This window comes from Oryzias latipes, chromosome 12 (genome assembly GCF_053564925.1).
Source record: "Oryzias latipes strain Hd-rR chromosome 12, Olatipes_Hd-rR_3.1".
NCBI lineage: Eukaryota > Metazoa > Chordata > Actinopteri > Beloniformes > Adrianichthyidae > Oryzias > Oryzias latipes.
This window is the reverse complement of record NC_136248.1, coordinates 21,856,353-21,883,810: the sequence shown is the minus strand read 5'-3', so window position 1 is coordinate 21,883,810 and position 27,458 is coordinate 21,856,353. Positions and strand designations below refer to the sequence as shown.

At 38.2% G+C, this 27,458-nt stretch overlaps 2 protein-coding genes across 2 annotated transcripts in view; both read left to right on the top strand.

Moving 5' to 3' along the window:
* The window catches only part of brinp1 (bone morphogenetic protein/retinoic acid inducible neural-specific 1), a 143,014-nt gene extending 130,194 nt beyond the window's left edge, over positions 1–12,820 (top strand). The window contains exon 8 of the mRNA XM_023960391.2: positions 243–12,820. Within this exon, the coding sequence (XP_023816159.1) occupies positions 243–1,383 (1,141 nt within the window). The 3' untranslated portion in view covers positions 1,384–12,820. The remainder of the gene's footprint in view (positions 1–242) is intronic.
* A 6,645-nt stretch (positions 12,821–19,465) lies between these two features.
* The window catches only part of LOC101156903 (myosin light chain 3), a 111,946-nt gene continuing 103,953 nt past the window's right edge, over positions 19,466–27,458 (top strand). The window contains exon 1 of the mRNA XM_004074745.5: positions 19,466–19,488. The gene's annotated coding sequence lies outside the window, so the exon portion shown is untranslated. The remainder of the gene's footprint in view (positions 19,489–27,458) is intronic.

Here is a 27,458-nt window from a genome sequence, read left to right as displayed (position 1 = left end):
GTCAGAAAAGACATTTCATTGCTTTCAAGATTGAGAGATGCCTCAGGGGTAAAGCAAAGACAAGACAGGAATACTAAGTAATGTTTTCCAGCATAGCTAAAGTCCTTTTCCCCAGAAAGACTCAGTACTTTCAGTTCCTGATTAGAAATGTAATGTGGAAATATATTAAAAAAAGAAAGAAAAGAATTTCATTTTCACTTCCCTCTTTAATGCAATAAAATGTATTTTTCCTGTCTCCACAGATCTGTGATGCAGTGGCTAAACAGAGTTCAGTCCTTCCTTTACTGCAATGAAAACGGGTTTTGGGGGACCTTCTTAGAGAGTCAAAGAACATGCGTGTGTCACACTGGTGTCACGCTGTGCCAGCGGCCAATTCCATGTGTCATAGGTGGCAACAACAGCTGTGCCATGTGCAGCCTGGCCAACATCTCCCAATGCGGTTCCTGCAACAAGGGCTACAAGTTGTACCGTGGCCGCTGTGAACCGCAGAACGTGGACTCCGAACGTAGTGAGCAGTTCATCAGTTTCGAAACTGATCTGGACTTTCAGGACTTAGAGCTTAAGTACCTGTTGCAGAAAATGGATTCGCGATTGTACATTCACACCACTTTCATCAGCAATGAGATCCGACTGGAGACATTCTTTGACCCGAGGTGGCGCAAGCGCATGTCGCTGACCCTCAAGAGTAACAAGAACCGGATGGACTACCTCCACATGATTATTGGTTTGTCGATGAAGATTTGCCAAATGCGAAACAGCAGCATCGATCCGATGTTCTTTGTTTATGTCAACCCGTTTAGTGGCAGTCACTCCGAAGGCTGGAGCATGCCTTTTGGCGAGCATGGTTACCCACGCTGGGAAAAAGTACGACTGCAGAACTCACAATGCTTCAACTGGACTCTTCTGCTTGGCAACAGGTGGAAGACATTTTTTGAAACGGTACATATTTACCTACGCAGTCGTGCTAAGATTCCAACTGGCCTCCGCAATGATACCGGACAGGGCCCAGTGGATCTTGCAGACCCCAACAAACGCCAGATCTACATTAAAATCTCTGATATCCAAGTGTTTGGTTATAGCTTACGCTTTAACGCTGACCTGCTTCGTAGTGCCGTGCAGCAAGTCAACCAGTCGTACACACAAGGAACACAGTTCTACTCGTCCTCCTCTGTTATGCTTCTGCTGCTGGACATTAGGGATCGGATTAACCGTTTAGCGCCCCCTTCTGCACCTGGAAAACCCCAGCTGGACCTCTTTTCTTGTATGCTAAAACACAGGCTGAAGCTAAACAACAGCGAGATGATCCGGGTGAACCATGCCTTGGACATGTACAGCACAGAGATCCTAAAACAATCGGATCATCTAACTGCTAAACTCTGTTAAAACCCAACAATAACTTAAAGACACTAAACACCTGACAGACAAATGATGACACAATGATACTCTTTTTTTTCCTTCTTTTTTTTCATTTTTTGACCTTTTTTGCCTTTTGATGTATTAATACTTTGTAAGCATAATTCTTAAAAAAAAATAGCAGAAAGAGCAGCAGTCTTTTCTGCCAGATGAAGAATACTTATGGAACCACTATTAAGGACTGTATCATATTTGTCCTAGCATGTCTGTAATTCCTTAAATGAACTTAAAAAGAAAGTACAGGAGAAAAAAACAAACAAACAAAAAACTGACAAAAAAAAAACATTAAAAGTATGTATGTGAAAAAGAGGCCTTCATTTTTAACGGAGGGATCAAAGGTTGTTTCTGAAACTGCCATTATTTATTGAAAAAATAAATAAGTGACATTTTTAAAGATATAATGATGGAAAAACACAAAGGACAGAACTGATTTTGTTTTAAATTCAAATTTTCTGAATATTTCCGATATAACAGGCAGTTTGATGAACTGTGTACACATTGCTAGCCCTAGTAAACTAGTAGACGGCATATTACTAAACTCCACTGACTCCTACAGTGAATCTTCATCTTCAATGAGTATTTGGGGGGGGTTATCTCTGTCTTTATTGTGACGGAGCAGGGCAGCAACAGGATAGTCATGTCAAATAACAAAAGCCAGCTGTTTATATTTACATGTCTATGTGGGTGAATGTATGTGTGGGTGCGAGTGTCAACGCAATTGTTTCCATTTTTGATTTGTCCTTCCTGCTGCTCAGAGCTTATTGCTGTTTGTTAATTGAATGTGTCACTCAAGATCGAGCTCGGTTTTTTGCTAAATCTTGCATTTTGGAGCGCTTTTTTTTCCTCCCCCTGCCTTGCATTTGAACTTCAAGCTGTGTTTTTCACAAGGCTGTACCTCCTGGTGCGTGAGTGCAATATTGTGGTCTGAAGATTTAACAATCAATGCTATTTTGTATAGCTTTGCAAACTGTACATGTTGTGGACTGCTGTTTTGTGTAGCTTTTCCAGCACCAAGAGCAAAATGTAAAAAAAAAATCCATCAGTCAGGCACATTTGCAAGACAACTTAAAGCCATACACTTCCCCTGAGGTAGACACACAGTAAAGCATAAAGCTCATCCTCGCTTGTTCCATTTGTTTGTTTTTTCATTTTATTCTCTCAGATGATTTAATATAGGAGCACAGCAAAGAGGAAGATAACAAGAAATGTGTTGAGTGAGATTGTACTGTAAAGCCATTGAATTTCTATGTTGTGCTGCAGGAAAAGAAGAAGAAAAAATGCTATATTAAAGCGTAAAATATGTTTTTTTTTTCCGCCAGTGTAAAGACTGTAAGCTTTTTATAGCCATGTGTAAAAATGTTTTTGTTTTGTTTTGATATAAAAGGTGAAATTTCCTGCATGTTGCTGGAAGCATAAACAGAGCTACAACTATTTTTATTTTTGAACTCTGAGCTGTCAAACTGAAACATAAAACACTACCTATGGAACGAGTGTCACGCTCATGAATGGTCGTGCTATGGGTAACTCAGAGCCCGAACTCACAACAGAATGTGTGTTTTGTTCACAATGCAAAATATTTCACATTGAGATTTCGAAAGTACGCTTAAAGTAAATTTATACATTTTGAGGGACTGTAGCCAAAAAAAATCACACAAATTAACATTTTGGTGTAATTTCGATCTACATTTTTAATTCTATTTGACATGAAATACAAAATAAAGGTCAGAATTTTGAAACTTTATCCAAAATGACTTTTACTGCAGATGGCAGCATGTGAGCAATTTAATGGAAAAGCAGCATTTGGGGAGACGCCTTAATCCAAACAAAGCTGGAAGACCTGCTATGTGTATTTGCATGAGTGTAAAGCTGGGCTTTATTCTACTTTTGATATGTGTCATTATTGTTCATCTATGCAAAAGTCACTTACGTGCTCAAGCCAGTTATGAATATTTGCAGGAAAAAAAAATGAAACCCGAGCTAAAAATGAAGACTTTTACTTTAAAATTTGCAGTGAAAATGTTGCTTTAAGGCCTTGGCACAACTGTTATTTGGGCATAGTCTTGGCTGCTTGCTGTTTTATTGAAAAGTAAACACAGTTTATGCACCCAGGGTAAGTATCAGAAGACCGTTGTTGAATTTTTTTTTAAATTAATTTACAGAAAAAGGATCTGTTTTAAAACTAACACACAATCATTACATAAATTCCCTGTTTAGTACTACCACAGTGTCGGTCTTAACTGGAATTGGCTGTCTTATGCACAATACTCTAATTTGTATTTTTCTGGTCAATCACATCACTAAGTATGGTATTCTGATTATGAAAGAGGTTCTCTGCCAGTTGATCTCTTCCAATTACAAACATCAGTTCCATTGCCTTTTTTCTTATGAAGTCCCACTGTGAAACGTTTATCTGGTTTAACAGAGAAAAAATACAAAATGGGTAAAACATCCCCTGAACACCACATTATTATTTTTATATTTGTACATGGTGTTTTAGTCATGTACCTACTCTGTTTTCTAGTGAGACCATTACTAAAATCTTCTCAAGTACAACTAATAGAAGCTCTCATGTTCTGACTGTTAACACCAAAGACGGAGTTATTCATGTCTCCCATTGAGCAGCCTCAGACAGTTTTGGATTCCCAAAATAAATAGACATGTCAAATTTCCTGCTGTCTCATCTACTGCAGCCCCTAATCTTCTTCTGATGTGAGACCAACCGCAAATGTTCTACTTCAGGCTTCTTCCACTGTTTTGCTCCATTTTATTCTTTTTTTGAATCTCTTTTGATATGTCAAACTCATTTTGTTGTTTTTTTTTACATGACTGAGTTTTTTATTTTTATCATTATTATTTTTTCTTGCTGTTACACTGTGATGGGACTTTCAAGATGTCCCGTAGTAAAGTCTATGGTTACATCAAGAATGACAATAACAACATGCAGCAAAAAAAATAAATAAATAAATTTTCGGCACATTGGTGCTCCGCATTCAACCTATTTAATAATAATTTACAGTTTTAGAATTTAAATTTTGTCAGATGTCTCCTGTATTATTATTAGTTTTTCCCTTTGAAATAACAACAATTTTGAGGGCCACGTTTATTGTGTCTAATCTGAAAAGAAAATCTTAGATTTTTTTCTTTTGTCGTTTAGCTGCTTTAATATATAAAATGCTTTAAAATATGCTTTGTTTGAAATCTTTAAACCAAAAATGATGCATTTTGTGTGGTAATTTTTTTGTTCTTTTTTTGTTTTTGTTTTTTAACAGGGACCTAACTTTAACTGTATTCATGGCCATGCTAATAATGTCAATACAACAATTGTTCACTAAAAGGCTTCTATCAGAACTCCCACAGCAGGAGTTCTCTTAGTAATGGCTCATACCAGAATTTATCAACAATAAAATGTCTTATTAACTAGCATCCTACTGTTTGAAATGAACGGATTTCTACTTTGAGATAAAACAGTATCAAAATTCCATTATATTTTAAAATTCTTATTTTAAAGTCATTTTAATTAGATATGCTTTCATGCAAAAATCACTGACAAAAAGTCACTCAAGGAATAAATAAATGACACTTATAATGACACTTATAAATGACACTAACTGCCATTGTTCGGTATCCATGAGTTTTGGTTGGAAAAAAAAAGGCATCCCCCTAAATGCTGGTATTTCTTTAATGAATAGTTTCTATAAACTGCAATCTGTCGTATTTCTTATTGTCAATAAAGCTACATTTCAGCACTTTTTTTTTTTTACAGTATGATTAAGGAATTGTAAAAATATTTTAGCTGCATAGCCTTTTGGCAGGGGCTCTACTAGCAACACCTGCACGTAAAAGTAAGCAACCAGCAGCATTTTTTTTTTTTTTTTTTTGCCAGGGCTGCACTTTTTGGTATCATGCAAAGTAAATTGCCATACCTGCCATTGCAAAGATGTGTTAAAAAGTATGCTCTCTAAATGCAGTGGCTAGCAGGACAATCACACTCAAATCATTTTCTTTTAAAGGTCCATCTACATTTACCTTCTTTTTTTTTTTTATTGCCTCTATTAGATTGGCCCAATCTTTAAATTAGGAGTGCACATAAAAATTTTGTACAAAAGCATCAAAAATCAAGACAATAACTTTCATGTAGTGGCTTTAAATCTCTCTAAATGGTCACAAAATTGCTGTGGTCTTGAAAGGTAGTAAATGAGAGACATTTGAATTGTGTTACCTTTCTAGCTTTCCCTCGACCATCCCCACAACTGGTTTTATTTTTTATATTTTTCTTTATTATTAAGTGCCTGTTATCAATCCCTTTAACATAAAAGCTAAAGAAAACTTAGATATAATGCTAAACGTTCACAATTTTAGGCCATTAACCCAAAACACACTCGGTGTCATTTCTCCTCCGGAAAACCTGACGTTAATAGAGGCACTTGCATGTGGAGAAGCTGGATAAGAGGATAGTTTTGGCCCCTTTGTTGTACAAAATACTTGTAAATAGAACTATGGTGAGATGCTCTGCAACAATGACACTATCATTAAAGTATTTAATTAAAGTGAATACAAAGATTATTTCAGAGAAGCCCACAAAGTACATTAGCACAATTTAAAAGGCACCCACGTCTCCAGCATCGGATTAGATTTATGGACAATTTTGAGTGTTTTGAAAAAAAAAACATACTGTAAAATACATTTTATTTTCAGCCATGTTCAAGGTCCATAAAACAAGCACATCTTCTTGTATGACATTCTGCTACCACAGTGTTGCTTCCTGTACATGTATCCATGAGCTTGTCTGAAAGTTTTTACACCTAATATTTTGCCTATGTACTTTTTTCTGCTTTCCTGTTGGGATCATTATATCATCTTATTTTAAATGAATGTTTCATATAATAATCTATTTCTCATTAAAATACTATATTTAATAAGAAGAGCAAGGCGTGTCTGTACAATTTGCATTAATAGGAGCCATTTCCTTGTTCATCCCAATAAATTAAGCATTTTTGTATGGTATCATACCAGCCCCCAGCACACTATCTCTCAACAGCTCCCCCCTTTGGTTTCGAGGACTCCCACTCTGGCCGTGGGCATTGTGGTTAGCTGATGTGGGTTTCTTTAGAGCATAGTGCCTATTTCTAAGACTTTGCATTTTTGTTTTTCCCTGAATCCAACAAATGTAGCATTTGTTTTTCAAAGCACACGTACAACCATCCATCAGTAAAAGACTTATTACCTTGTCATTTGTGCTGAAATTTTATCTATTTAACTACACATATATGTGATAATTTTGAGTTCTTTTGTTGATAGAGATCTAATTAAAGCCATAAAAGAGCACAAATAATGTATTTTAAAGCACAAGTTCAAATATATCAATAAATCAGTTCTGATTTAGAATTTTGAGTGACTGCATTGAATTTGATTGGACACAATTGTATGATGCAGAGCTCTTTTAACTTGTTAGTTTGATAGGTCCTCAAAATGTCTGAACCTGATACATTAAAACATAAATTGTGCTTTAAAATTATAGCAAGCAAGCCTTTTTTGGTGGAATTCTATTTTTTTTAATAATACAAAAAAAAAAGATTAAATTATTATAACCATAGTTGTACATTTGCCAGTAATCTCTGTAACCTTGGGGCCAGAAAATTATTCATTCATATTTAATGATCGGGATTTTTAGAGATGCGAGATGCAACTTTGATGGTGTATAAAACAGTGTAAGAAAGAAAAGGACAGCACACAGTCTATCCAAGATGATAGACAGTCATGTGATTTATAGCCATAGATTGTACAGGTGTGCTCAAACTGTAAAACTCTCAGATATGTCATGTCTCAATAGTTTGAGATATGTCATGTCACCTTACATTTTGTTAAAGTATTTCAGACTGTAGCTTAGCTGAAATGGTAACATGATGAAAATGGATGGAAAACGTTTTTTTAAAACAAAGCCTTTCTTTATGTTTAACTAAAGTGCTTTAAAGGTGAATACAAAAGAAGGTTTAAACTCAGTAGTTACTTTAGCTTAGTTCATGGTAATTAGTTTTTCTTCATTTCAACATTGCATTCTCCTTGTTTATTTTCCAATATCTGGTTATACATTTTTCTAGATAGATTAAACATTTCAAAAAAATTCGATGTTTAGTTTTAATTTGCAAAAACCCAAATAAACGACCATTTTCTAAAACATTTTAATCTAAGATTATTAATCATTTGCCAAACAAACGCTACAAATGTCTCATCAAAACTTCAAATGACAGAAATTTATATTTTTTAACTATTTTGGTTAAAACTAAAATCTCTAAGATATCTCAACCTTAATACTTAACTAGCTTAAACAGTTAATTGGTTAGTAGGCTAGTTCAGTGGCATAACACAAAAAAGGAGGACCCAGAAAAAAAACAGACCCACACTCAGGAAAATGCCAACAAAACATCAAGAGAGTAACAGAAAGTAACCACACAATAACAAAACCATTATATTGTCTCAAAAGTAACAAAACATGCAGTGTAAAGTAAAATGGGCCTAAAGGGTACTGCAGTAATTTAGATAAATTAACAGTTTAAACATGGAAGTTGCTTGAAATAGAAAAACCCAATGATCCAATGCAGAAGTTGACTAAAAAACAAGCACAACTTGTCCCAAAAACCCTTGACCAAGTTTCTTTTCGTCAGAGTCTATTTATTCCAGACCAGAGACTTTCTTAAATTTTCCCACATTCAGATGAATAATACAGTCCATATTTACCTCCTTGTGCCCTGCTTGATCCATCATTGTCCACAAAGCCATGTCAATCTTACAAAAGTGCAGAATTAATAATTAGATGTTTTTAGAGAGAATAACTGCTGCAACATTACACTCAAACCAGACAGAGATTTTAACCTTCAGACCATGTTTAATTATAGGCTGTTAACATAAAATGCCAAAATTGTGACATCTTATCTCCAGCATCATCTCCAGAGCAGCAGATAGTTTCAAAAAAGTTGAATCTATCTTACATAATTGTGAAGAATAGTTAGAAACTGCCTTTAACTTTTATTACACTAATGGTTTAAACTTAATTCACTGAGCATGTATTGTCATCTCAAAATTATATTACATTTGAAGAAAGCACAGCCAAACTATTGTTCTAACAGTTTCTTCCCATACTCCCTCTTTTCTGTTCATGTTTTCTGCTGAGCAGGCCTCAGACTTATCTTCACTTTAGCCTTGGAGCTTCTCTCCACCAGTAACCTGTGGGCGTGATTTTCACACGAGGTCCATTGGACGATCTTCTGAATATGCAAATGCAGGGTTTTTATACCAATGCCCATCCCTGAACTATTTGGTTCGGACTTTGAATGTACCATGTTCATGTCTGTCCCCTTCGTGTTTGTGCGAAGTAAAACCTCCACAAAAGATAAGTAACTGTCTCTGAGTCGTTATTCATTATTTCTGTGTGTAAGAAACTGACGGGGTTACGAACTAAAATTTAATACAGTCCTTTCTAGAAAATCCAGTTTCTTCACATTTGGTCCTTCTGAGCCGGCCGACTGACGCCCTGGACATCGCTGGAACCCCTGGGGGGGGTTGCCTGAAAACCGCATGCGGTCTGAGATCACAGCCTCAGCATTGACACATCCGCCTTCAGGATCAGCGGCCCTCGCCCCGGATCCAGTTTTGCCCTCGGCCACGTCGGACCCTCATCGTATAGCGAGGTTCATTGCTTGAAGTGAGTATGCCACACAGAAAGTCTGTCCTCTCTTTACCTTTTAGGGACTTACTTTGAATGTGTCTGTGTCTTTGTGTGTGCGTGCATCAACTTTGGGGGGAAGAATAGAGACACGGCTGCAGCCTGACTGCTGCGCGGGCACGCTGAACAGAGCGGCGCTTGCAGTCAGGGTGCTGCGCGTGCCTGAGTCTGAAGTGTAGGTACCGCCGCGTGTACCGACTAATAGAGCCTTTTGTAGGCTAAACGTCTTGTGTAGACGAATGAAGGACTGTGTGTCCAACAGAAGGACTGTGTGTCCAAAAATTTTGCGCTAAACGTCTTGTGTAGACGAATGAAGGACTGTGTGTCCAACGGAAGGACTGTGTGTCCAAAAAATTTTGCGCTAAACGTCTTGTGTAGACGAATGAAGGACTGTGTGTCCAACGAAGGGACTGTGTGTCCACAAATTTTGCCCTAAACGTCTTGTGTAGACGAAGGAAGGACTGTGTGTCCAACGAAGGGACTGTGTGTCCACAAATTTTGCGCTAAACGTCTTGTGTAGACGAAGGAAGGACTGTGTGTCCAACTAAAGGACTGTGTGTCCAACGAAAGGACTGTGTGTCCAAAATTTTGTGCTGAAGGTCCTGTGTGGGCCGCACAGGGAATAAACGGAGCTCCGGGGAAACTATGTGTGTGTGATGCTTCTCATGCCTCTGTGTCTGAGTGTGCTCTCTTCGACAGCTCCTGTGGTGTGTGCTCACTTTGATTAATGCCTCGTTCTAAAACAAAATAGTGACTCAGTTGACAAATAATTAGGTTTCTTTTCTGATTCTCCAAGCTTTTTCTGCTGATTAGATTCAGTGCTGGAGAATCCATAAAACGGGTTACTTGGGTGGGAACTCTGGTTTGTGATTGAAATTGAGAACGTTGTAGCTGATCGTCGATCAAAAACCTCAAAAAGATGGGTGGGACTCATTCACAAAACCTCACTAAAAGAAAAACGGCACATTGATCAGGTCCAGAAAGCTTTTCATAAAGTTTGGAAGTATGTGGAAAGTCAGGATCAGACATTAATCAAGTATTTGGATAAATGGGTTAAAGATTATGGATTTCATAGAAAGTTAAGCAGCCTCAGAGTGCAGGACAGAGTAGAAGGAGGGGGAGCAGCTTCTCAGATCAGAGTGCGCGTGCCCGAGCCTGCAGACAGGCTGATGAGAACTCGCAGAAAGGAGGGGTGATTTCTCCGTTGTAAGCAGGTGTAACAGCTTTCTCTGCTCTCCGAATAATGATAGGACGTGTTTTACTGTGTATTTTGGTGTTTAGGACATGGACTAGGGTAGATGTTCAGAAAAAGCAATAGAAAGTATCATTTCTTACAAAGCAGATGTGGATCAGTTTGTGCAGGACAGACCTCCCTCTTGTATAAACATGATCAGACTCGGATGGCTGGTGCAGCCTTCCCTTTTTTTTAGTTCACTCTTCCCTGCTCATAAAAAGTTTGATTGCAGCCTTCTGACCCCACTAATCAGGTCCCTGCATTTCTGCTTGTAAATCAGGATTGACCCCTTAAAAGCATTCCTGAGGGTCTCTGGTTCACTAACTCGCCTTACATTATTTTTAATGGACATGTCTGCTAATCTTTCTAAGTTTCAACTCTCAGGGCAATAAGTGTGGTAAAACTAAACTCCAGCTGGCCCAAGCACAGGTTAAATTTTTGGGACATTTAGTTTCTGTTTCTAGCAAAATTATTTCTCTCCCTGGACCTCACCACCTTATCTGATCAGCCCCCACCTTTACTCACTCGCTGTAAGCTGCAGCTGTTTGCGCGGCTGATAGTTGAAACAATGTCACCTGTGATTCTCTTGTGCGAATTCTCCAGAATCACATGCAGTGTGCTCTACTCCCTTCCGTCCAAGCATTACCATTAGTCAAACTGTTATCAGCCTATTCATGCTGCTGTTAAAATGAGACGCAGTTCTTGTCTGTTTCACTTTCAATGTGTTTTTTCACAATTTTTATTTTTTAATTTTTATTTATTTTATTTTTTTCCTGATTTTTTTTTTTTTTCTACTCTCATGCCTGGCTCTACTGAAACCATTGATGATTTACATGATTGTTTGAAGAAAGCTGTGAGAACAAAGGAACGCATTGAGTCTGCCTCCAGCTCTCTCCTCCCCACAGACTCTGCATCCTGACCAGAAGGCCTCTGTCGGTGACCTGCTTTACCCTGAAGACCATTTAACGGACTGATTGGTCACACCCAGGTGGACAGGACCCTTCAAGGTTCTCCTCGCTATGCCAACCGCAGTACGAATTGCTGAACGACCCTCCTGGATTCACGTAAGCCACTGTAAATTGCTGAGAGCCTATGAGACTGACATTTTGAGACGCATCCCTGGTTGAAGTCCAACTACGAAGCCGCCGCAGTGTGACACCACTCCTGGCGAGGGGCGTTCCCTGGTGTGTTTCCTCTAGCGCTGCTCTCTTCCAGCTACAGTGAGCTTCGAACCAGCTAACATGGGTCCAGCTGTTCCTCGTGGTTTCATCTTGTACTTTTATTCCCTCTTCCTCTGGAGATCTCACTCACACCATCAGTGAGGTCAAGTCCCTTAAATCACAAAGTTCTTCTCAGATGACTGACGCCTACAGGTCTGGGTCCCATCTTTATTGGTTTACTTCTGGTGGAGTGTACTGATAAAACTAGTCACTCCGGTCCTCTGTGTGTTGTTTTTCTTTTTTTTTATCGTCACCTGTTTGATTCCATGTGTCAAATGAATGATCGCTGACAGGCCTCTATCGACTCTATCAGCATTATGCCAACACTTAACCTGGTTCGCAGCCGCTCGTGGTTGAAACTGGTCTTTACAGATTTATTTTATTGTTTTTCTTTTGTTCGATTTCAATTTGTTTATTTTCTTTATTTCTTAATTTGTTTCTTGTTCTATGTAACTTTAATTAATGAAATTGTGCCGAGGTCTGGACTGGTGATGCATGCGTATCCTTAGTGATGGCTGTCGAGGGGCACGGAGCCGTTGATGAGTTTTGCCCTCCCTGATCGCTCAATGAATGTTTCACACAGATGGTATAAGTTTAGCCCTGGAGGTTTTCGCATCAACACTCATGTATCACCTACCGCCTCTGTTTTATTCAGTTATTCACGTTGATTTTAATGTTCTTGTGTGTTTACCTATATCTCTACACTTTTGTTTTCGATGCAGAGCCGATATGCTGCCTATACTGAAAGTCTTCGTGAAATGGTATTTGGTTGATGATGACAGGAGTTCTGCTGACTTTCCATATATAATTTTGATATGACAAACAGGGGGGTATGTGAAGAATAGTTAGAAACTGCCTTTAACTTTTATTACACTAATGGTTTAAACTTAATTCACTGAGCATGTATTGTCATCTCAAAATTATATTACATTTGAAGAAAGCACAGCCAAACTATTGTTCTAACAGTTTCTTCCCATACTCCCTCTTTTCTGTTCATGTTTTCTGCTGAGCAGGCCTCAGACTTATCTTCACTTTAGCCTTGGAGCTTCTCTCCACCAGTAACCTGTGGGCGTGATTTTCACACGAGGTCCATTGGACGATCTTCTGAATATGCAAATGCAGGGTTTTTATACCAATGCCCATCCCTGAACTATTTGGTTCGGACTTTGAATGTACCATGTTCATGTCTGTCCCCTTCGTGTTTGTGCGAAGTAAAACCTCCACAAAAGATAAGTAACTGTCTCTGAGTCGTTATTCATTATTTCTGTGTGTAAGAAACTGACGGGGTTACGAACTAAAATTTAATACAGTCCTTTCTAGAAAATCCAGTTTCTTCACAATAATCCATCAGTGACATTTTCCAGCTTTATCTTAGAGCAGAGGTTGAACACGAAGAGCTCAGACTTTCTTTCAAACACTCCTGTCTCAAAGCCGTTTATCATTTTGTGCCTGACCTGTAATGAGTAATTTCACAAGTGACTAAAAAATGACTCAAAGATTTCACTAAATCATCTTGTTTGTGTCCTCACAAAAGATCCAATTGTTTCTTTAAACGCATTAGCAATTCATGATGGGATATTTTAATATACAAATTAGCCATAAATTATTTTGCTTCTGTTTTCATGCAGCTCAATGCTTTGCCTTTTTCATACTTTACTGTCTTTGAAGTCAAAGACTTATAACTAAAGTACTAATTAACACAACTAAATGGGGGAAAATGAGGATAAGCTTTACATGGATTGATCTACCCATATACCGAACAACAAAAAAACATTTGCTATTTAAGTAATCTATTTTAAGTCTTAGTTCAGTACTTTAATTAAATAAAACCTTTGATTTTAAAATTGAATGACCAGAGATTGGTTTTCAGTTGTTTGAAAAATGTGTACTTAACGTGTGCTCCAGCTGTTTTTGTTTATGTAAAATTTCTTTGAAACTTTATATGAAATCATTAGGAATTCTGATTAGAAATCATTAACTTAAAGGAATCTTGTAAACATTCAAATATAAAAAATATAGGGAAACAAAAATGTGTAAGAGGAGTGCAGGATGCTACAAGGAAAAACACTGAGGGCATATGAAATATAAAAATATGAATTGTGATAAGAGCTATTCAAAAACAGTCAATTTCATCCAACATTATGGCCTCAGAAACTTAGAGTAAATTATACTGCAAATATTCTGGAAAGTTAAAGTGTTTGTCAGCAGGTATTGTTTCCTTCCAGTCCCCAAACTTTTTATGTTAGAACTTTTCTTTTTTCTGTGAAGCATGTTTTAAAGCAAATACTCCATATCTGCTGAGTTGAGTACACAGCATCCCTTAATCTGCTTAAACACAGGCGTAACCACTCCTTATTTCCCCCCGCCAGCTCACCTTGGAGCTTTACATGACAGAAGCATATTTTTTAGAGTTGAACATCACATGGTTAAAAAAAGCATGCTATAATGCATTTAAAAGGTTCAAAATGAAATGAGCAATGACATGTTGGAATACCTGAATATGTCATTGTTGATAAGAAATGCTCACGCAGTCAGCGAAATCCCCTCAGGAATGGTGTCTATGCCATTTCATCAGAACAACTACTCCTAGTTTCTCAAGTACTGTGCAAACTCAGAAACTTTTTTTTCTAATATAACTTTGCCAAATCTTAATTCATATTAGTGTGCCATAACACAACACTATTTGAAGACAAATCATTGTAATTTTTTTGCTGTTAGTATACCGTGTTTTACGGACTATAAGTCGCTCCGGAGTATAAGTCGCACCAGCCCAAAAATCCATTATAAAGTAGAAAAAACACAGATGAGTTGCACTGGACTATAAGTCGCATTTTGACGGGAAATTGAATTGACAAAATCTGAGACCAAGAACTAATAACTTGCACAACCTCATATGACACAATCATAGCAGACTGTTTATTTCATAATTTCACAGTAATTCTTTCTCATACTTATTTATTCCTTTCTTGAAGCATCATTGGCCAACTAATATCCTGTATTTGTAGAAACAGTTGTCATTTTTATTGCATTTCTGAATCTAAGAAATCATTGGAAAATAGAATATTATGTTGTTAACCTTCGAGATCTTACTGTAAAAAAAGTTTGCTGATTCTCTGAGTTACTTAACATACTCTTAACACTTAACATACCTCATACATCAAATTTAGCCAGGAAAATCATCTCTGTTCCTCACAAATGAACATAACAGGAGGGTTAACAATGTATTTATTTCAATTTATAAGTCACTGCGGAGTATAAGTTGCACCCCTTGCCAAACTATGAAAAAAAGGGCGACATATAGTCCGGAAAATAAGGTAGTAGTGTAACTACTAATCTTCTAATAGTCTAATATTCTCTTCTTTCAATTCAGGGTAATAGGTGTCTATGCCAACCAAACCCTGCTGTTATTGGGCTACTGTCATTATGCACTAAAACTGTGGCAAATCTATAAAGACAATGACAAAAAACAATCACTCTTAATCCTTTAACACCAGATCTTAAGTCTATGTAAATACACTTATGTGCACGTTTTAAGCATCCACGTTCAAAAGTCTTGCATTCATGGGTCGCTACACTAGTTTTTGAACGTGCTTTTGGCTCTATGTACAAAACGCACAACCAATCAACGCACATGTAAGGGTTAATGGCCGACGAAGTATGCATTACCAGAAATTAATGCACGACATGGAAGCCTGAACCATCCTCCACTTAGCATCCGACGGTTGCTTTCGCGAAGTGTGTTAATGATAATAATACATGCTTCGAAGACCATTAACCCGCTTATACCATGGTTACTTACAAAAGAAAAAAAACATTCAGTTAGTTTTTAGTCCTATATTCTTGTTATTTTTTTGGATTAGATTGTTTTTTGTTTTTTTTTTCACAAAAAGCAGACTATTTTGCTACATGGTGTGGCGCGTTGTCACGGTGTCGGCTCAGCCGGCGCGGACCTTGAGTGGAGTGGCAAGGAAAGCGATATGCTGAACGTCACGATAGGTTAGATAAAGCATCAGATCAGAAAAGAAGTTCACCTCTTACCGCTTGTTGCTGTCCAGATGATGAAGTAAAAGGTAGTTTTACAGAACCCAGCTCAGTGATGTAGAACAGATGTCCCCAACCTTATTAATTTTGTGCGGACCAAGGGTTGAGGACCGCTGATGTAGAATATTTACGCTATGTGACAGGAACTTCTTTTTCAGGCATGCGGTTATCACTGTGCGTTATCACTTTTTAATACACACCCAGCAGCCAATCAGAATCGAGAATTCACCCGGACCACGGTATAATAAAAGTTCAACCAGTTGAATTTACCAAAAACTTGGATTTGTAAGTGACATATGTGTAGCGTCCTTGTAACCCTTATGCTATCCTAGGCACTTTAACGTTGGGAATTGGGTCATCTAGACCCACTAGACAATCCTCTGAACTTTTTTCCTTAATGGTTTGTGATCTTCACTGGTGTCCATGGATTACATGAAATCTTTCCACCTTTATCCACCTTTGTCATGGTAGGGATAACAGGTCAATGTAAGGATGGGGTCATCTAAGATAGAACAAGGGTTAAAAACATAGTACCAATAGTTTGAAAATTGATAGATAAGGAGAAATTAATAATTGCAGTTTGTGACTGGCTGGCATTATATGACACCAAGTCTTTCATATATCAGAGTAGAGCCCTGAAAAACAAGTCTGTCGCAAGATTTGTCAGATTTGCACCGCTTCGACCTTTCACACTAACTCCAACTGTGAGTACGTGCACAAGTATCGCATAGTGACAGTGCAGTGTGAACACCGTATGCTAAAATGACATTCAAAAAGGCCCATTTAGTCCATTCTTGAATGCGTGTCCAATGTCCGGTGTGCACGTAGCATTACACTTTATGCAATTAAAGTAAATCAGCAGATACTGTCTCAGAGAAAAAGCAGCTTTGTATGCAACTCTTTATTAAGTAAAGGTGCAAAGGTATTTTTTTCCACATCAGAAACTGCTGCAACTACATTAATGGTGTAAACAGTTGAAGAGTTGTGGTCGTTCAAAGAGCTAGTGTTATTTAGGTTTTGCTGGCAACATCTTCTGTGTTGAAAAGTTAAAGACAATTTATCTACTAACTTAAGAAACATTATATTAGACTTAACTTCTTCACATATTGTGAACATGAAAATATAAAACAGAAAGTAAAAGCCCAAACTTGAACTTTGGCCTCATGGCTGTGGTAACAAGGCGGCTACAGTAAATGTCAAGTCTGTCAGCTGTAGTTAACAGCCTCTAGTTGGTCATACACTTCCTGCAGTTCCCATTGTCTGTCAGTTTCACTGCAATCAAGTTCATTGTTTTCACCTCTGCAAGTCACAATGTTCTTCATCTCAAAGTCGACTTAGAGACCGATTATTTAGTCTTTGGTTTTGATCCAGTATGTTTCTGTTCTATTTTTTTCCACTGAAAAGTATTTTTTCTCTTTTTCTCTTTAAGTGTTTCTGATTTTTGGATTGTCTTTGGATTACAGTATCTTGGTGTGTTGGAAGCGTTTCCAGTGTGACCTCATTCTTTGTTATTCAGGATTTTGTGAGTCAAGTGTGTTGAGAAAATAAAAAAAAAAATGAAAAAAGGAGGCAGAGTCTATTGTAAGCAGCCACTTTATTATGAGTAAAATAAATTCTCTACTCCTTTACCTGAAGGACTACTGCTTCCATCAATATCTCCCTGCAGCATGGCCATTCTTCTCCAAAGATTCATCTGAAAAACGAACAAGTGAGAAAAATATGTTAACCCCCCCACCACCACCACTGAAATCAAGTATTAATATACCTGCCTACTTCGTCCCTCTTTAACTTTCTAAAAGCCGATTCTTTAAAATACTTCCCTGAAAGAACAATCTGTAGGAGAAAATTTGGAATCATTCTTGATTGATTATGGAATAAGTTTACAGCTCATGTAAGAGAGACCAACACAGTTTCTACATTTAGAATTAGGCCTACACATTTCTCTTTGGACAGACTTATTGCCAGGCTAGCTAGTTCAGAGAATATTTAACTTACTATTAACATGTTTGAATGAAATTTAATAATTACAACTAGTTGTTAGTAGGCTGCTAGAAGTTAGAACCTGGGGTACACCGGGGTTCTGTCCTCTGTTCTCATCTACTTCTCTTCTTGATAATGTATTTATCACTTAGTTTTCCATGCCTCTGTTTGGTGCAGTGCGATTCATGTATTGTCCCTATTTCCAATTCCCCTCCGGGGGAGCGGGAGTTATTTAAGATTCCAGTTAGCTCGTCCGTGCTCCTGTACTTGGCCATGGACCTCGCCTCTGGGTCATCTGTGCTCCTGCTCCTATACTTGTTGTCAACTTTGTCTCTGACTCGTCTCTGCTGCTGCTCCTACACTTGGCCGTGGACCCTGCCTCTTGCTTGTCTCGCGACCCCAGCCGTCCCCCAACTCCATCTGGTTTTCGTTAACGAGAAGGATGGTCTAAGAGCAGTGATGCCAAGTTTAGCCTTGTCAGTTTAGTTTAGCCATTACCTATTTAATTCAATGACTTCATGTTCTTCATTATTTTATGTTTATTATACAATTACCAGTATGAAGCACGTTGAGACAACTATTGTTGTATTATTGGGCTACATAAATGGCACTAAATTGAATTAAGTTCTTTGTTATTAAACTGTATGAACGTACCTGCTTGTAGAATTTTGTGGCATTTCACTTTCCTCTATTAGGAATGGCTTCCTTAAACCTTCATCATTACAAGCATTTCTTTAGGTATGTCATTCCATGGGTTGTCTAACCTTTATATTACAGTAAATTACACTGTGGCAAATGGTTCAATCTTCCATTACACTCTCAACAAGTTGATATTGCTGTTTTGGGCTTATCAAGTAAGCATTCACACAAGGTGCTTGTATGATGTCAACTGTGCATTTCCATAATTGCTAATATTTTCCTGTCACAAATAAGAGTCGGTAACAATGCTCTTAGTGAAGTTTATTTCTAAAAACATTTATGCACAATGATATCTAAAGCATATTTACTGGGTGACAGACAGACTCATTAAGTCAGCATGTGAGTGGACGCAGATGAATTTTTTCCAGCTGTTGAACTGCCTTTTTGCCAGAGGGCCAGACCATGGCTGCCCAACTTTGGTCGTTTCCCTCCTTCCTGTTGACCAGTCAGGCAGGTTAAGCTATAAGCATGACCACACAACAACTTTGGGTAATCTGTAGCTGAGCTGGGGACTGGGAAGGTAGTTGTGTGACCAGTTGCAAGAGCACGTGTTGGGTGACCAGGGAACATCCTGTGCTGTATATAAACCTGTGACAGGGTTCTTCTCTTCTTCTCAGCAGAAAATAAATAAATCACTCTGAAATAAGATGACCAAGCCAGCAGACTCCAAATTTCAAAATGGGATTTTATTTATCCCAAAAAAAAAAAAAATCATTTAATAAATTCAGCTGATTTCGGGAGAACCTGTTGCCACCACTGCAACCAAGACTGCACTCTCTCAACTGGGAAAAGTTCACCCATTATAAAGGCTTAGCCCATCCCACAGGCCAATTAACCGAAAAATTCCTTAAAACAAATTACTGGAAGAATTATTAGCATAACTCAAAAATACAAATAATTAACAGAAAAAAAACCAGTAACAATTGAAATACAGAAATAGGTTTGAAACAAGAAGAATTATTAGCATAACTCAAAAATACAAATAATTAACAGAAAAAAAAAAACAGTAACAATTGAAATACAGAAATAGGTTTGAAACAAAATCAATTAGACAGAAAGGGGAACAAATAAAAAAAAAAAAAATAATTCTGACATGTGACGTCACTTCCTGTTTCCTGTGGATATAAATGCTGATGTGTCCATTGCTCTGGTTTTGCTGTTGGTGGAGGAAAACTTTGATGGTGAGTGAGATTCTGTTTAAAACCAAGTGTGCACCCTTGGAATTAAACACAACGTGAAATGTGAATGATTTGTGCCCCACAAAACTATAAACTTTTACTGGACTGGGAGAAAAGAGAAACGACAAACAATTTAGGCTCATGTTCAGGCGCTGTCCTGCAACCTGTGACGCTACTTTGTCACCTAACCCCTATGTTTGGAGACGTGGTGTGGTTGTTGAGCAGATACTGTTACCATTTAGATCTCTGTGCAACATTGGTCCAATCCTTTGTTAAAGGGATAATGTTTTACCTGTTTTTGTTTGCTCATTTTTTCATCAACCAACTTGAAACACCAGAATGAATTAGCAGCAAAAAAGCCAAAGGGGGTCAAAGATCAGGATTGCACACCCTTAGCTCAAACATTGCACTTTGATTTACATTCTGCAAAACTATCCAAGCATGTTAGACTTTGAAGATAATCTTAGCTGCGACAGCCTTTTTATGTTAAGTATTTGTTTTTAACCCTTTTACACCAGAGCTGTCACCGGCAACATTTAAATAGCACATGCTCTTTGACATACCACAAACCTATGGCCGTTCTCATGATCACTGTGAATCAACTGATTTACATAGAGTGTGTTAACTCTTCACCACTGTATAGTGTTGCATTTTATTCCAAGGCTGTTTCATAATCCGCTGGAATTAGAGCTATTGTTGTCCAAAGAATGTCAACACTGAAGATAAATCTCTGGTTTAAAAAGGTTAGAATGGCAGAGGAGATATGCCATTTCATACTTTTAGTTGTAACAGTCAGAACTTCCATCTCCAAGTCAGTAATGTGTTCATAGATGTCCCCCAAAGCTGTATCCAGCTCAAACAGTTGGAGCCACTAACTAAGCCCTCAGAAATATAGAGTTACAGTTTAAAAAATGTGCCTGTTTTATCAAATCCAAATCTTTTAAGTGACAATGTTTCCTAAGCTCATAAAATGTATCATCTCTGGAAAATAATGAGGAGTCTTGTCACGAAAGCTTGTGGAAGTTAGAGTTTACAATGACTTGCTATAAGTTGATCAACAGAGGCTAAAGGCTAAGTTAGCTGACCTGGAGGGAAGAAGCAGAGCCTGGATTGGCCTGCCTGTGGGAATTGAAGACTCATGACAAAAACATTTCTTTCCCTCAGCAATCACAATGGGCTCTTGGCAAAGAAATATTTCCCTTGGCCAAAGACTTGGAGCTTGATGTCAAAAGGTCCATTCCTAGAATTAGAATATAAGGCCTGAAGGATAGCCCTTAGCCTCCCCTGCTCGTTTTTCCATGCCTTCAATACAAAGGATTTCTGCCTCTTGACCCTGTCAATAGATACCAGTAGGCGTTCAGAGCACACGAGGTCAACTTCAAAGAGAAATAGATGACTCTAGAACAGGGGTCGGGAACCTTTTTGGCCAAGAGAGCCATAAATGCCACATATTTTGAAATGTAATTTCGAAAGAGCCATACAATAATGTAGTGTCCCTTCCCCACACTGAGGCACGGAGACTTAACCTCTTTTAAAGTTCTTTATTCCGATTACTGCAGACCGCAACAAACGCCGTTCAATTAATTCAGCAACTCCTGAATCTCTCCCGCCGACACGAGAGAGCTTCTCCCAACTTTATATTCCCCTGCTCCCGCTGCAGCCCTCCCATTTCCCTTATTCGGCCCATAGCTGAACCCCATTGGTCCAAACTACCTAACAACAGGCTGAGCGACAGAACTGAGGGCCAATCAGATCTCTGCTTGACGCGTTCAATGAACTCCAGAACTTTTAACGCGGCCCAACAGCCATCCAACTCAGTCCGCGACAATTTGTTTAAAACTAAATATACAAATGAATGTGTGCATTTGATTTAATTTCAACATTTTTAAAGTACAATAAGTCTGTGGATTCTTTTTAATAACATTGTTATTCTGTTGCTAATAAATGATGAGTATTTCTCGTGGTAGTTTTGCTGATGGTCTAGTCTGGTTGATACGTGGTGAGTTTCTGCTTTGTTCAGGCGTTGAGACTTTAAACGTCATCGTAGGTCTGAATGTTCTGTAGATGTGACAAAGACTGCTCACATGCAGACGGGGAGCCAAACACACACTCACACGCTGCAGTGAGTGACGGGAAGCGGGTTTTACGTTTTTACAATCCCTGCGCGATTCACCTGCTGCCTGTGCCCACAACACCTCAGCCCCACCCTCTGCTTTCTCCCTCACACATCCCGTCCCCGCATCTGCGCGCTCTTTCTCAGAGACGGGAGCGCGCCGTTTTAGGCACGTCAATTCACAGGTTTCCAGCTGGTACAAACTCTGTGAAATAATAGATAATAGTAACTGATAGCGCTGGCGCAGATTTCTCTCTCTAAGCACTGCTACTACTGCGCGCCTCTGGCATCGCATCGCGCCCGAGAAGGACTGGTCTAATGAAAAAAAAAAAAACTATAATTAAAGATTTGTCTGCAAGCCACATGTGACCATCAAAAGAGCCATATATGGCTCGCGAGCCATAGGTTCCCGACCCCTGCTCTAGAAGATAAAGATGACATCTTTTCAGATTGTGTTAACTTTGCACCTCAGCAAACCAAAGCATCTTGATTCTGCTAGCAAGTAGACTTCTTTTGAGAACTATCACAATTAGACATATTATCTAAATTTGATTAAATGTTCAAGATTTAGATCAGTGCCTCACCTGGCTTTCAAATTTCAATTTCTAGGAAGGCGGCTTGTACTTGGCATCTAGCTGAAGCCGCATTTAAATCTTTCTAAATAATGTTTTTTTTTTGTTTGTTTTTTCCTAATTTGTCAGGTTGGTTCAATCTTGTAGAGTCTGATAAATGGGTGTTTTTGGTAGCGTCTTTGATCATCGCTCAGTCTGGCCTTAGGGGGAACTTGCTGACGTATCATTCATAATGTGAGTAGAAGGAATCTTGAATGTTTATCATCCATAAATAATCTTAAACGTGTAAAAGTTTTACTTCATTCCTTTATCAATGTGTTCTAAAATCCGATTGATTGACAAAATTGCGAGCAATTTATAAATGCACATTTAAGTGAAATAGCGTGGTTGTTTTTTTCTTTATTTAAATAAAAGCAGTCATGGGTTTGTTAGCATTACTAATGCATTTTAACTTCATAAAAAGGTGGGTTTGGTCATTTTAGCCTAATTTAAAGGTGTATTTTTTTTCAATAATGCATTTGCTACATCTATGAAGTTTTAACAGCTTCCTTTCAGGTTTTTAGGCAGCCCATTTTTTAAAATATAAATTATTATATTACTTCCGCAAGGCAGAGTGTCTAGAGAATGCTGATAACTTCTTTTAAGTATAGCTACCATATCCAATCTCTATATCCATTTATTCATAAGCTTTTGGTCTTTTTGCATCCAGGTTCAAAAGAATGGATTACGTTCTGAGGGAAAAAGGAAGAAAAAAAATAAACATATTTATTAAAGTTCACAATACCCAGTGACTTTATTTAAGAAGGTAAGTAGCTGAGAATGGCTAAGAACGGACCAATGAATCATGAATAAATAGACAAAACAATGCAGGCTAAGTTATATAAATGTCAAATCAAGCCAGGATGGAGCAGTTGCTTTCCTCTGGGCAGAAAGAACAGCAGACAGGAATAAACTCACTTGTTAGAGTACACTATTGCCTTGCAAGGAATTAGACACAACCTGGCAGGTAGCTCTCCTGATAATTGAAGACACTACACCGTAAACACCTCAAGGCTGTTGTTATTCTAGAATCTTGTTAACTGTTGTATATGACATAAATGTGTGAAAACTGAAGTTAAGGGCCTTCTAGTGAATTTGTGACAAGTCACACACACACACAGTAACAGAATGCAGATTTTTAGCCGCAAAAAATATTGTCCTGTGGATCAGAGTCAGAATGAAATAAATCACCTAGATCTATCAGAAATATTTATTATAGCAATTCTGTAGTACTCTGCCTTTTTAGACTTTAGCTGACATTCACATCATACCATGTAGTGCAACAGCTTTGTCTCAAACATAAGCCAATCACTTATGTTGGAATTTATTTATAAAATGTTTGGTGATAATTACTTATTGTTAATCTTTTTAAGGAAACAAATTACAACCAAAATACGGATTGTGAATTTAAATGAAAAAATTACCAGTTTATGGTGAAGAAGACATAGATTTCCTTCATGTGGGTGGTGAAGGTGTTGACACTGCAAGCATGAATCTGACAGAAAAACCTGTTATTGTTTACCCCTGCAGTAGAAATAGATTTTTTTTAAATACATGATGAAGAAGCTTACAGGAACATATCTACATCACCACTGTTGTTTTTAATACAGAAAACATTTACATTTATTTATATGAAAAAAAGTTTTAAGCCTTTTTTTTTGTTTTGTAATACAAAAATCAACATTTTTCCCTTATTTTATAGGGAAGAACACAGACATGGAAACTTGGACCTCAGACTCTGACACTTTCAAGAGCTGACTTGAGACTCAAGCACTTATTACCTTTGATTTTTACTTTTTACATCCTTGTCATCGGCATTAGGTCAAAAAGATGGATGAATGGATACTTAAGACTTCACTTAAACTTAAATGTAAAGACTTGACTTGACTTGACTCGGACTTATAGAAAGGGATCTGTGGGCTGTTCTGGTGGAATGCTCAGTTTACCTGCTCTGCTGCCTGAAGTCAGTATTTCATTAGAAATTCCACAGAATTATGATTCCTTTTCATGTATTATTTACAGTCCTCTGTCTTGGTTGCTAACTAGTAAGGCCTCCTGCTGAATAGTCCATAGTAAATGGCTTAGCCTTGGATTCCACTTATCCACCAAGTCTTAAAAGCACTTTAGGGTCACATTCTCATTCACCTGTTTTCACATTACTTTGTCGATGGTGGCAAAAGTGACATGCAAGCTTCTATCTAAGCCTTCATTAGCAATGGGGGTCCAAGGGCAATTTTGACAGATGGGCGGGCATAGTACAAATCGACTGGTAATTGGTGATCAACTTATCACAGGTCAACCGATTTAACTTTGTGCCCACACTGTGGGCTAAACATGTGTTCAAGAATGAGCGTTTAATGTGTTCTTGAACATGTATCTGATGCTTCCGTTTTTCAAATAAATTCTTTAAAGTTTTCTTTTCTAAAATACTTTGTATACTTTGGGGACTGCTTTTTCTTATTAGGCCCACTTTTGAAATTAGTTGTTCAGATTTTGTTATAAATAAAGACTATTAAAACCTCCAACTTTTCTATCAACAACAAATTTTCTGGATGTTGTCAGAAGTTAAGTGCATCATTATAGAATAGAATCAGGTCATGATATGTATAAAACTGATGTGTTTTAAAAAAGAAGCTGCTGTCTAAAGCATATTTTGTCTGCATATAGCCCTATGGCACTTCATTAAAACAGGACCTCTGTTTTTTTTCTGTCCTAGTTTTAACGCGTGATTGACAGAATGGGGCAATTTATTTACATACTAATGACCAAAACTTTCACCTTTTACCAAGTAGATCGCTGCCGCTACTGTTGGCTGTTCAGTTTCTGAGGCCCACCAAGTAACCCGGCATATTACTCCTCTTTGTGTGCACGAACAAACTAGCTCTCGGGCTTGCTTGATGTAGACAGGCAAGGGTGAGATTGATTGCTCTGACTTGAAAGCTGTATTTCAGAAACTGCTTACTCTCCCCTGACAATATTCTATAAACTGCATCCTCTGGTAAATCTGGTGGCTCCCACTCCATCTGTCTCTGTCAGGACAGAGACACACATGCATCATGATCATGGTTTCAAAAGATACGCCACGAGCACCTCTCCGGCATTGCTCTCCACTTACTTTCCAGGGATTACAGCGGAATAGAAACACATTATGAAGACAGGTTCATTCATTTATCAGTTCCAAGATGGGTGAGGTCAGACATGAAACCACTTGTTGTCTGTTGGAAGGGGTCCCTGTGCCACTTTTATGAAGACCTGTTTCTGTTTTAGGGACTCCTCCTGGGTTTTGGGGGGGAGCTATGAGAACTAAATGTCCAATTAACCTTGCTTGTCCCGGGCTCATTTCTACAAATTTAAATGGCTCCCAAAAGGCAAACAGTAATTAATTAATTTGATGGGATGGCACGCTCACCTCATTGTAGAAAGGTGTCTAGTTCACCTGACTAATCAAAGGGAATACCTTTGGTCCAATTTTTATATGTGACAGAGTGGAATTCTGGGTTAAGAAAAATGATCAGTTATAGGACAAATATTCAGAAACTAGACCTACTAGGTTTCTCACTTTGGATTAAATAAATTCATATGTTCAAAATAGCATTCATACATTCAAAAAAACTTACTCTGTATTTAGTTCTTTATAAAATGTTTATATTACAGTAATTTTTTTAACTTTCTAATGAAGAAAATGGTACTCAGAATCAAGCAGGAAACATGGCTTTCCTTCATTTCCATGTACAGACTGAAGCAACTTTAATATTCAACCAAGTCACAGAGGCAAAGAAAGAGCAGCTGGCTGCCACCCCCTGGGAGAACACACAGTTTTGCCATCTGCCACCAAATTCAGCAGGTCTAATGTGCACCTCTTACTGCTGCACTAACAGCCAGGGGACAGAGCTGCTGCCAATTAATGCTGGTGTGAAGTATTGCGATGTGGGCAAACACAACAAAAGACTTAAATAATGTTGCATTTGTACGTGTGCACGTAGGAGGTATACTCGCTTTCACATGACTCATATGCAGAAATCCATCGAGTTCACAGATGCATTGTGTGTTCAGAGATGAAGGAATGTACGTGATCTTTTTTTTTTCTTCAAGATGCTCAGACTCTTAAATGAACTGTTCTTGTTGTATTCATCAAAATTTAACAGATAAACCTGGGACACAGTAACTGAAGAGTTTATAATAAAATAATGTGTTTATGAAAAAAAAAAATCAAATCAGATATTAAATTAAAAATAATACTACTCTAAAAATATAAAAGAATTGATGATGCAAACATATTTGGCTGCTAGGAATCAGTGGTACAAGACCTAGATATAAAAAACAGGCTTGTGGCTGGAACTTAATGTCTTACTTTATTGAAAATCGTGTTTTTGGTGTTCTTGTAGCTTTTTCTTATGATGTATGACAACTATGAAGAAAATTGAGATTAAAACTGTATTTCTGAATATTTCTTCAGATCATTGTGAATGAGCAGCAGATGAAAAAATTGCCGTCTGAAAAAGCCTGTAGTTGTTAGATAAAGTCTACAATCGGCAGGCCACAAGCTCCCTGCTCTGCTCTATTCCTATGCAGCCCCTTGCAGAAAAATAGACTCACGTACGTCTTCATTTTCCTCCCCCAAGGTGGCATCTCGCTCAGAACTGTACAACTTTGTAGCTCCAACACTGCTTGCGATTTTTGTTGCAATGCTTTGGGTTGTGGGGAGCAGTAATGTAGCGGGAGAGAGTGTATACCAAGGTATTGTCATGATCTGCTTAAGCTGAAGAGACCCAGACGCTGGAATCCGGAAGGAGCACAGGAGAGTTATGTGGATTATTAAAGGATTTATTTTTCTGGAGGAGGACCAGCGATGTGGTGTGGAGTTGTGGTCGTGGTGTGGAGAGGAACCATGGCTTGAGGTAAGTTGTGGCATGACTTGGAGTTGTGGTGTGGCTTGGAGCTGTGGCGAGGCTTTGAGCTGTGGGGTGGCTGGAGGCTCTGGCGGACTGCTGATCAGGCTCCTCGTGATGAGATAGGACCCAGGTAGACACTCGTGGAATTTTGTCCTGAAGACGAGCCAGAGAATAATAGTTTGCATGACGTAAAACCATAGAGAGCATGAGACTAAGACTAGTGACCAGGTATGCACCATAAAGGGGCAACGAACTGGCGATGAATGCTGAAACAGGATCTCCTTAAAAAGGCTGGCAGGTTAAAAAGGCTGGCAGGTGATGAGATGAGTGTCCACAGCTGGGTCCAACATGTGAAAA